Below are 9,578 nucleotides of genomic sequence, written 5' to 3'. Positions count from 1 at the left end.
CTTATGCTTCACCCAAGGCAGAGGGGGTCAACAGCACCAGGGCGCAGAAGAGAGACATTTGCATCAGAAAGTGATGTAGCAATTTCTTTATTCACCAAAGTGCCACACCACCAACACTACGGCAACGCAGCACTGGCCCAGAGCTGACACTCCCAGCCCTGGAGCCGCTGCCTAGGCAGCATGCTCAGCTGAGTGCCAGATGGAGGGACTCCGGCCCACAGGCAGCCTGCTGGGGAGAACGACACAAACGCCTGTTCAGATTTCTAGGTGGATTTGATGCTAGGAAGAAAGGCTGGATGAACCTTCTTCCAACAGGGGTGGAGACAGGTTCTGCTTACAAAGAGGTTCCTCCAAACAGGACGGGACTTCAGTCCCCACGGTCCACTCAGTCTAGGGCTTCTGATGGTGATGACACCCCATCCAGTTAGATCCAGCTGTGATACCCCACCCCAAGACCGCTTGGTCTCCTCAAAGGCTACTGAAAGAACACAATGCACACGGGAATGGTGTTGAATCCACCCACGTGACCTGGGTTTGAACCAGTGATTTACCAGCATCTCACCACAATCCACCCTGCAGTCATCCCGTCCCAGTGGTGAGCATGGAAACCTCCCTGCCGAGGCTGGGCGAGTTTCCTGTGCACGCAGACTACAACAGAGCCCAGCACGCTCAACCTGAGGAACCTGTCTGAACTGCTGCATCAAGGCAGTGTACTGAGAAGGCCTCGAACGCACCGGGCCCAGCTCCCAGCCCTTGGTGCAGACAAGGCCGGAGGTCAGCAGGACAATGTCGGTGTGTCTGTCAGGCCAGTTCCCTGAGAAACACACAGTCTGCGCCTTGAGAAGGCAGCCAGGCAACAGGCCAAAGCAGATCCGGTCGGCTCTCCCCCACTGCACAGAGCAATGAGACATCGGTAGCATAGGCCAGTAAGAGCGAGACACCACTTCCTTCAGGGGAGCACTCTGCAAGGTGACCAGTCAGCTACGTCTCACCCTCTGCACTCTGTATGCTCTGGGGCGAGGGAACAGGAGATACTGGCTCCAGCCCTTGGCAGCAGAGCAGAGTCAGCTCCTGCGGGGGACGCTGTACCTGTACTTGGAGATGGTGACGTTGGCCAGTCTCCCATAGACGGTGGGCAGCACATCGTCATGGTACTTCGCGAAGCCTACGTGCTCATACATCAGGCGGGCCTCATCCTGCACCATCAGGGTGTTCAGCACCACAGCGCGGCAGCCCTGCTGCTGGGCGAAGCAGATCACTGCCTGGCACAGCGCCTTGGCAACGCCCAGCCCCCGGTAGTCCTTTCGCACTGACATCCGCTTCAGCATCAGCTCCCCCTCCTGATCGTCAGACGGCCTGGCAGCCACGGTGCCCACCACACACTCATCTGCTTCTGCCACCCAGAAGCAGGAGCCCTTGCTACCCATGTAAGTCGTCTTGATGTCCAGCAGGTCCTCCTTCAAGCAGTGCTCGATATACATGGTCCAGAAGTAGCCAAGCAGCTGCCGCCCTGTAGCCAGGAGCAGCGTGATGGCCAGGATGGGCAGCAGGAGGGACTTGGAGCTGGTGAGCAGGATGCAGAAGGTGCAGGCCAGTACCAGGATCACCCAGGGCTGCTTTAGCACGTGCACGCACAGGGCAGGGACGTACTCGCTCATCCCAGTGGCAAACAGCTCGCGCACCACCTCATAGTCCTCATCTCTGTACTCGCGGATCCGATAGTCTGCCATGGTGCCCTGCAGAGAGAGAAAGCAGCTCAGCACAAGGCCGGGGGTCAGCAGAGCCATAGCAGTGCAATGAGCACCGGCCTGCAAGCCATCAGCTCCCTCTCTGGTCTCAGGCAAGTCACTTCCCCCCCCCTTGTGCCTCAGTTTCCCCAGCTAGAAGAAAGGTGCACATAGTCACCTCTCCCTCAGAGGGGCTGCAAGCACTAGTGGGTGTAGCTATTTATTGGTAGCTCCCACAGCCCCATCTGAGACTAGGGCCTCACACTGCAAAATGCTGGGCACGGACCTATATTACGAGTCCCAAAGCACTGACAGTTTAATCAGATTCCGGGAAAGGGGGAAAGAGAGACCCAGAGAAGGGTCATGCTGCAGGTCAGTGTCAGCAGCAGGCCGAGATCCCTGGGGGCAGGATTCCCAGTCCACTGCCATAGCACCGCACTGCAGACTTCCAGGCTTCCCTCTGACCCATCAGCACAGCGCCCAAGAGCCTCACAGCATCAGAGGCAGGGGACCATCGCCTCCACCTCACAGATGGGGAAGCTGAGGTGACCAGGCCAGAGACAGTGGCAGAGGCAGCAACAGAGCAGAGACAGGGACGCAGGACGCCAGCTCAGCTCCCCCCAGTACCAGCCTCGTCGCCCCCCACAGCAGCACCCCCAGCTGTCCCCTTCCGTAGCCATGTTCACACACACTAAAGCAGGGGTCCTCAGTTAGTTTGTGTCAAGGTCCAGACTTTGCACTGCAAGTGCCCCTGTTCACAAACACATTCAGTGCTGAGTGATACAGCCTGGGGCTACTGCTTAGAGTTTTACCAACCCACTAGGGGGTCGGTGTACAGGGAGGGATTTTGTTTGGTCAACCCTGAGGGAAAACATTCAACCCGCAAAGCGTACACGGCGGGATACAGTCAGTGACACTCCCGATCACAACTACCCATCGGTGCATTTCTCTGTCTCTGCCACAGGACAGGGCGTCAAAGGACAGAAGAAGGGGAGTGGGGAGAAATCAGTGAAGGACAGGGAGCTAGGACAGACAATGGCCCTTATGCTGCAAAGATGCACGTGTGTGATCGGCTTTACACACTGGGTACCTTCAGTGAAGCAATGGGACTATTCAGCGCGTATAAATGAAGCACACATGTACATCTTTGCAGAATTACAGCTAGTATTATGAAGGTAGCACCCAATTCTACAAACGCTTTCGTACTCAACTTTATTACCATGAAGTCCCCTTGATTTCATGACAGTAAAGTTAAGCATAGGCAGAAGCACTTGCAGGATTGGGGCCCAAGGTAAGAAGTGTATTCAGGATCATGCCTTTATTTAATACACACTGTGTGACGACATCGTATCATGGGATTTTACTCCATTAGTCTTTGTATTGTCACTTTATTATTTCCATATTATTATTTTATTTGGGGTTTTTGCTACTTTATTTGCTCAAGGGTTGGCTGACAATTTAAAAACAAACTTGGTGACAAAAAAAAAAAAGTTCTCTCCATTTCACCAGCTCTGAAATTGATCAATTTCTGGCTATTTTTGTGATTGGTTTAAAATCAACACACAGCACGGAAACGTTTTCATTTAATGAAAAACTGGGGGTTTCAGTAAACAAAGAAACATTCTCCATAACCCCGTCATGAATGTTTATAACAAAATTTTGAAAAAATAAATTGCAAAGTTGAAAAAAAACTCAACTTTCACCGTTTTCATTTCCTAGAGAAGCCCATTTTGCAATTAAAAAAACCTTTGTTCAAAACCTTTTCTACCAGCTCAAACGTTTTCCTTTATTGTCCTCCGTTATTTCTGATATTTCTGTTTTATTTTCCTTTAGGACATTATTTTATCTGCTACGCATCTATTAAACCCTAGGCTGATCCCAGCTCCAGGCACAAGATCCAAATCATCTGAGCTAACTGCATCAACTCTGATCTGCCACCATTTATTCAGATGTGGTCACGCTCCTGTCAAAACAGAACGTTTCACAGCATCCTACTCTGATCCGGCTCCCTTTAAAGTCCATGGAAAAACTCCCACGGATGTCACTGGTGCAAGATGAGGGCAGGTTTCTGGGCTATCACTAACCAAAGAGCTTTCAGCTTTACCTGTTCTTTCCCCGATTTGTATCTGAGCTGGGAAAGGCAATGGACTGGAGCCTCAGTTCCTCTCCTCTCACATGGAGCTGGGGGGAAAACAGACAAGGTGTGACCGTGACAGACAGACACTCCCTGAAGGTGACAGGACACTGAAACTCTCACTGTCCCCACAAGAACAGAAGAGAGTGGGGGACAGTGAGCTTGGGGGAAGAGGCCAATGAGCAGAGGGAATGGGAGGGTGATTGAAGTGACAGAGAAAAGCAACTGCTCATCATCAGAGTCAGAGCCAGCCTCAGGCTTTGCCCATTGCAGGACTGAGACATCAGGAATATAACTCCCCACTCGCCCGCCAGCTCCCCACCCAGAGAGGCTGCCCCACTCTCTGGGCCCGGATGCCAGTGCCTGTGCTGCTGCTGGCCGGCAGCAGAGAGAGCTGGTGGGGGCAGCCCCCTGGGGACACTGCACCCTGCAACCCAGCCCAGCTGCCTGCTGGGGGGCCCTGCGCTGGGGAGCAGACTTGGCACTGCACACGCAGCCCCGGCTCTGCTTCAGCCCATTTGACCTTTGAGGCCCATTCTGAAGCGTCTGGCAGTCCAGATTTGGCCTGTGGTCTGCTCTTGACTACCCCTGCCCTAAAACGTCCTAATCCAGAACCCCCAGGTGGGCTACAGGCAGCGTGATCCCAATGGGGATCATTCTCCAGGACCCAAGCTCATCCTTTGCCCCAGGGCTGAAAGTGCTGTAAGTGCAAGGAGGGTTATATTAGCACCTCCCATGGTTCGAGTGACAGCTGCCCTCTGGGAGAGGCTCGGGACAGAGCCGGTGGGGTCACCTTGGGAGAGAGGGAGCGCACAGCCACAACACAGAGCCAGAGAACGAGGTCTAGGGAAGGGAGAGAAAGGGGAACAATTCCAGAAGGCTCCTTGTCTCCCATAATAAACCCCACCTGATCAGCCAGAGCTCCATCCCCACTGCAGGGGCCTAGGTGGGGCAGCAACCAGTGCTCAATTAGTGTCTAGAAGTAGAACATAAGCCAGGTTCAAACCTGCACTCTTATGAGGGGAGTTTGCAAGTATCACAGTTAAGGTTGCAAGACCTCCCCAAGAAAGAACCCCCCACCTCTGGATCTCACTCCCACGGGACTTCCTACGGGTCTCCACGCCTGAGCTCAGCCAACAGGGGGCGTGTGGAAAGGTTTCAGCAGCTCTGAACACACATCCCTTCCCTCACACTCTACAAAGCCGCCAGTGGCTTTCCATCCAGAGAAGTGAGAGCTGGACTCTGAAACCTGGCACAGAACAGGGGTTCGTACAGCCACCACCCAGGCTGGGACACTGCAGTTACAATAAGAAGCTCACACTCCACTGAGGTGAGCGACTGGGCTCAGTATTTGCTCTCTTTCCCCACCTTGTTAAAAAAAACAGCAGTGAAATGCAAATAAGCAGCCCCCTCGTTAATGCAACAGTAAGGAAGGGGTTACATTTGAAAGGGAAGGATCCCACAGCATTTAGGCCCCAATCAGACCCATGGACCCGTGAACCAATGCAGAGTTGCAGGGACCTCAGTCAGACTCACAAGGGTCTGCTATGCTGACCCAGGGCTGGCTCAGTGCCTCAGCTCAGGAACCAGTCGCCTGTTTCCTGTGAAGTGCCTGGCACACTTATGTGTGCTACAGAAGAGAAAGAATTGAGCCCTGGTGTTATTAGCTGCTGGACAAGTGTCTGGGTGTAGCCTGTTGTATTACCAAGGGGCAGGAGTGCAGGAAACGTGCCCCCTCCAGAGCAGGCAATACCTTACCCCGCGGCACAGAGCACACAACCACAAGCAATGCCACTGCCTGCAACTCCGCTACCTTTGTGGCTATTAGGAGTCGCCCCCACACTGACAGGCGGCTCCAGCGGGGTCCCAGTATGGGTCAGGGCTGGCTGTTGGCAGCGCCCCAGCAACGCGGTACAGTCACACCCTGAGATGGACACCCATGGGCCCTGCCAAGCCCTTGGAGACATCTCAAGCCCCAGGACAGGCCATTACAGGAGCCTGCACCAGTGGCTGCAGTGTCCCAGGATTGGGACCCCGGCTCCCCCCTAGGCTGGGCTCTGTGGGAGGCGGCTGGGGTGACCCCCTGGCTGAAGGACACTGCACCAAGGAGCTACCAGCAATGTGCCCCAGGGAACCCCTGTGACGGGGGGGGGCTGCTGCCCCGGACAGCGGGGTTCGGGGCAGTTGGGTTTGGAAGCTACAATCCCGCTACTGGAGCCCCCAGGTCCCAGCCCCCCACCCCCCCATACGTGCACTTGGGCCCCCAGCAACCCCCCCGCGCACCCCCAACCTCCATCCCCCCAGCAGCCCCCCCACGCACCCCCAACCTCCATCCCCCCAGCAGCCCCCCCACGCACCCCCAACCTCCACCGTCCCCCAGCAACCCCCCCGCGCACCCCCAACCTCCATCCCCCCAGCAACCCCTCCGCGCACCCCCAACCTCCACTGTCCCCCAGCAACCCCCCCGCGCACCCCCAACCCCCCGGCCCCCCAGCAGCCCCCCCGCGCACCCCCAACCCCCCCGGCCCCCCAGCAGCCCCCCCGCGCACCCCCAACCTCCATCCCCCCAGCAGCCCCCTCGCGCACCCCCAACCTCCATCCCCCCAGCAACCCCTCGCGCACCCCCAACCTCCATCCCCCCAGCAGCCCTCTCGCGCACCCCCAACCCCCCCGGCCCCTCAGCAGCCCCCTCGCGCACCCCCAACCCCCCCGGCCCCTCAGCAGCCCCCTCGCGCACCCCCAACCTCCATCCCCCCAGCAGCCCCCCCGCGCACCCCCAACCTCCATCCCCCCAGCAGCCCCCTCGCGCACCCCCAACCTCCATCCCCCCAGCAACCCCCCCGCGCACACCCCAACCTCCATCCCCCCAGCAGCCCCTCCGCGCACCCCCAACCTCCACTGTCCCCCAGCAACCCCCCCGCGCACCCCCAACCCCCCCGGCCCCCCAGCAGCCCCCCCGCGCACCCCCAACCCCCCCGGCCCCCCAGCAGCCCCCCCGCGCACCCCCAACCTCCATCCCCCCAGCAGCCCCCTCGCGCACCCCCAACCTCCATCCCCCCAGCAACCCCCCCGCGCACCCCCAACCTCCATCCCCCCAGCAGCCCCCCCGCGCACCCCCAACCTCCACTGTCCCCCAGCAACCCCCCCGCGCACCCCCAACCCCCCCGGCCCCCCAGCAGCCCCCCCGCGCACCCCCAACCCCCCCGGCCCCCCAGCAGCCCCCCCGCGCACCCCCAACCTCCATCCCCCCAGCAACCCCTCGCGCACCCCCAACCTCCATCCCCCCAGCAACCCCTCGCGCACCCCCAACCTCCATCCCCCCAGCAACCCCTCGTGCACCCCCAACCTCCATCCCCCCAGCAACCCCCCCGCGCACCCCCAACCTCCATCCCCCCAGCAACCCCCCCGCGCACCCCCAACCTCCATCCCCCCAGCAGCCCCTCCGCGCACCCCCAACCCCCCCGGCCCCCCAGCAACCCCCCCGCGCACCCCCAACCCCCCCGGCCCCCCAGCAGCCCCCCCCGCGCACCCCCAACCCCCCCGGCCCCCCAGCAGCCCCCCCGCGCACCCCCAACCTCCATCCCCCCAGCAGCCCCCTCGCGCACCCCCAACCTCCATCCCCCCAGCAACCCCCCCGCGCACCCCCAACCTCCATCCCCCCAGCAGCCCCTCCGCGCACCCCCAACCTCCACTGTCCCCCAGCAACCCCCCCGCGCACCCCCCACCCCCCCGGCCCCCCAGCAGCCCCCCCGCGCACCCCCAACCCCCCCGGCCCCCCAGCAGCCCCCCCCGCGCACCCCCAACCTCCATCCCCCCAGCAACCCCTCGCGCACCCCCAACCTCCATCCCCCCAGCAACCCCTCGCGCACCCCCAACCTCCATCCCCCCAGCAACCCCTCGCGCACCCCCAACCTCCATCCCCCCAGCAACCCCCCCGCGCACCCCCAACCTCCATCCCCCCAGCAACCCCCCCGCGCACCCCCAACCTCCATCCCCCCAGCAACCCCCCCGCGCACCCCCAACCTCCACTGTCCCCCAGCAACCCCCCCGCGCACCCCCAACCCCCCCGGCCCCCCAGCAGCCCCCCCGCGCACCCCCAACCCCCCCGGCCCCTCAGCAGCCCCCCCGCGCACCCCCAACCTCCATCCCCCCAGCAACCCCTCGCGCACCCCCAACCTCCATCCCCCCAGCAACCCCTCGCGCACCCCCAACCTCCATCCCCCCAGCAACCCCCCCGCGCACCCCCAACCTCCATCCCCCCAGCAGCCCCTCCGCGCACCCCCAACCTCCACTGTCCCCCAGCAACCCCCCCGCGCACCCCCAACCCCCCCGGCCCCCCAGCAGCCCCCCCGCGCACCCCCAACCCCCCCCGGCCCCCCAGCAGCCCCCCCGCGCACCCCCAACCCCCCCGGCCCCTCAGCAGCCCCCCCGCGCACCCCCAACCTCCACTGTCCCCCAGCAGCCCCCTCGCGCACCCCCAACCTCCATCCCCCCAGCAACCCCTCGCGCACCCCCAACCTCCATCCCCCCAGCAACCCCCCGCGCACCCCCAACCCCCCCGGCCCCCCAGCAGCCCCCCCGCGCACCCCCAACCCCCCCGGCCCCCCAGCAGCCCCCCCGCGCACCCCCAACCCCCCCGGCCCCCCAGCAGCCCCCCCGCGCACCCCCAACCTCCATCCCCCCAGCAACCCCTCGCGCACCCCCAACCTCCATCCCCCCAGCAACCCCCCCGCGCACCCCCAACCTCCATCCCCCCAGCAGCCCCCCCGCGCACCCCCAACCTCCATCCCCCCAGCAACCCCCCCGCGCACCCCCAACCTCCATCCCCCCAGCAGCCCCCCCGCGCACCCCCAACCTCCACTGTCCCCCAGCAACCCCCCCGCGCACCCCCAACCCCCCCGGCCCCCCAGCAGCCCCCCCGCGCACCCCCAACCCCCCCGGCCCCTCAGCAGCCCCCCCGCGCACCCACGATCCCCGCCCGGGAAGGGCCTGGCCCCGAACGCTCCGACTCACCTTCCGCCGCGGGCTCCCTTGCTCAGCAACGCCACTTCCGGGGGCACCCAGAGCGCCCACGTGATGTCGCCCGCAGCCGTTGCCCATTGGACGCGCTCCATCTGGCGACACGCCCACAAACTCTCGCCAGCCAATAGGCGGCCAGGAGACAGCTGGGGGAGGCGGGGACATCACGCACGGGGGCGTGGCCTTACCAGAGGGGGTCAGGACTCACGTTGGAGGGCGGGGCCTACTGTCACATGGCCTCACGTTGGGAAAGGGGGCGGGCTCTGGCCCCAAGGGGTGGAGCATAATTCCCCTAGACTAGCCCCTCCCGCCAGCGGGCGTGGCCTAAAATCAGGGGCGTGGCCTATTCACCAAATTAGTCAAGTCACCCGTTAGGGGCAGGACGGACACAGAAACTGCCTGGAGGGTGCCAAGGGGTCACCCACCCCCACCTGTTCTCCACCCCACAGGGCTGACCCCTTGCCCTGGCTCCAGGCCCCAGCCCTGCTGTGAGTGGCCCATGCAAGGTGCTTTGCACACACCCAGTCTCTGCCCCCCGCAGTTCCCCACTGAATTAATAATGAAATCAATGAAACGAAAAGAAAAGAACCCACAGCCCACACGCTCTGGAAGGTAAAACAGCGAAGGTTTATTGCTCCTGAGGATGCCACTTGCCTAGCAAGGACACTGAATGCCAGCATTTTATCTTTCACTCATCA

The 9,578-nt window shown here is 61.9% G+C and overlaps 1 protein-coding gene across 4 annotated transcripts; it reads right to left on the bottom strand.

Annotated features, from left to right (window-relative positions):
• Window positions 1–71: 71 nt before the first annotated feature.
• On the bottom strand, window positions 72–8,947 carry LOC127047065 (probable N-acetyltransferase camello). 4 transcript variants are annotated; one of them, XM_050944940.1, is made up of 3 exons: window positions 8,875–8,925; window positions 3,832–3,908; window positions 72–1,736 (listed from the first exon to the last, which is right to left on the bottom strand). In XM_050944940.1, exon 3 carries the CDS (start codon window positions 1,728–1,730, stop codon window positions 1,065–1,067), a length of 666 nt encoding a protein of 221 aa, XP_050800897.1. In that variant the 5' UTR covers window positions 1,731–1,736; window positions 3,832–3,908; window positions 8,875–8,925; the 3' UTR covers window positions 72–1,064. The 4 variants fall into 4 exon arrangements, with proteins under 4 accessions (XP_050800897.1, XP_050800896.1, XP_050800898.1 ...); XM_050944939.1 differs by lacking the exon at window positions 8,875–8,925 and adding an exon at window positions 5,675–6,079; XM_050944941.1 differs by lacking the exon at window positions 3,832–3,908 and having other exon boundaries at window positions 8,875–8,947.
• Between the last annotated feature and the right edge of the window lie 631 nt (window positions 8,948–9,578).

This window comes from Gopherus flavomarginatus, chromosome 3, assembly GCF_025201925.1.
Source record: "Gopherus flavomarginatus isolate rGopFla2 chromosome 3, rGopFla2.mat.asm, whole genome shotgun sequence".
NCBI lineage: Eukaryota > Metazoa > Chordata > Testudines > Testudinidae > Gopherus > Gopherus flavomarginatus.
The sequence above is the reverse complement of the archived record's forward strand: the minus strand, read 5'-3'. Positions and strand labels throughout refer to the sequence as shown.

Excerpts from the sequence above, each read along its gene's own strand:
- LOC127047065 (XM_050944939.1), bottom strand. The coding sequence starts at position 5,828 with ATGTCTCCAAGGGCTTGGCAGGGCCCATGGGTGTCCATCTCAGGGTGT. Across the intron at positions 3,909-5,674 it reads GACTCCTAATAGCCACAAAG|CTCCATGTGAGAGGAGAGGA; the intron begins GTAGCGGAGTTG and ends TTTTCCCCCCAG. Across the intron at positions 1,737-3,831 it reads ACAAATCGGGGAAAGAACAG|GGCACCATGGCAGACTATCG; the intron begins GTAAAGCTGAAA and ends CTCTCTCTGCAG.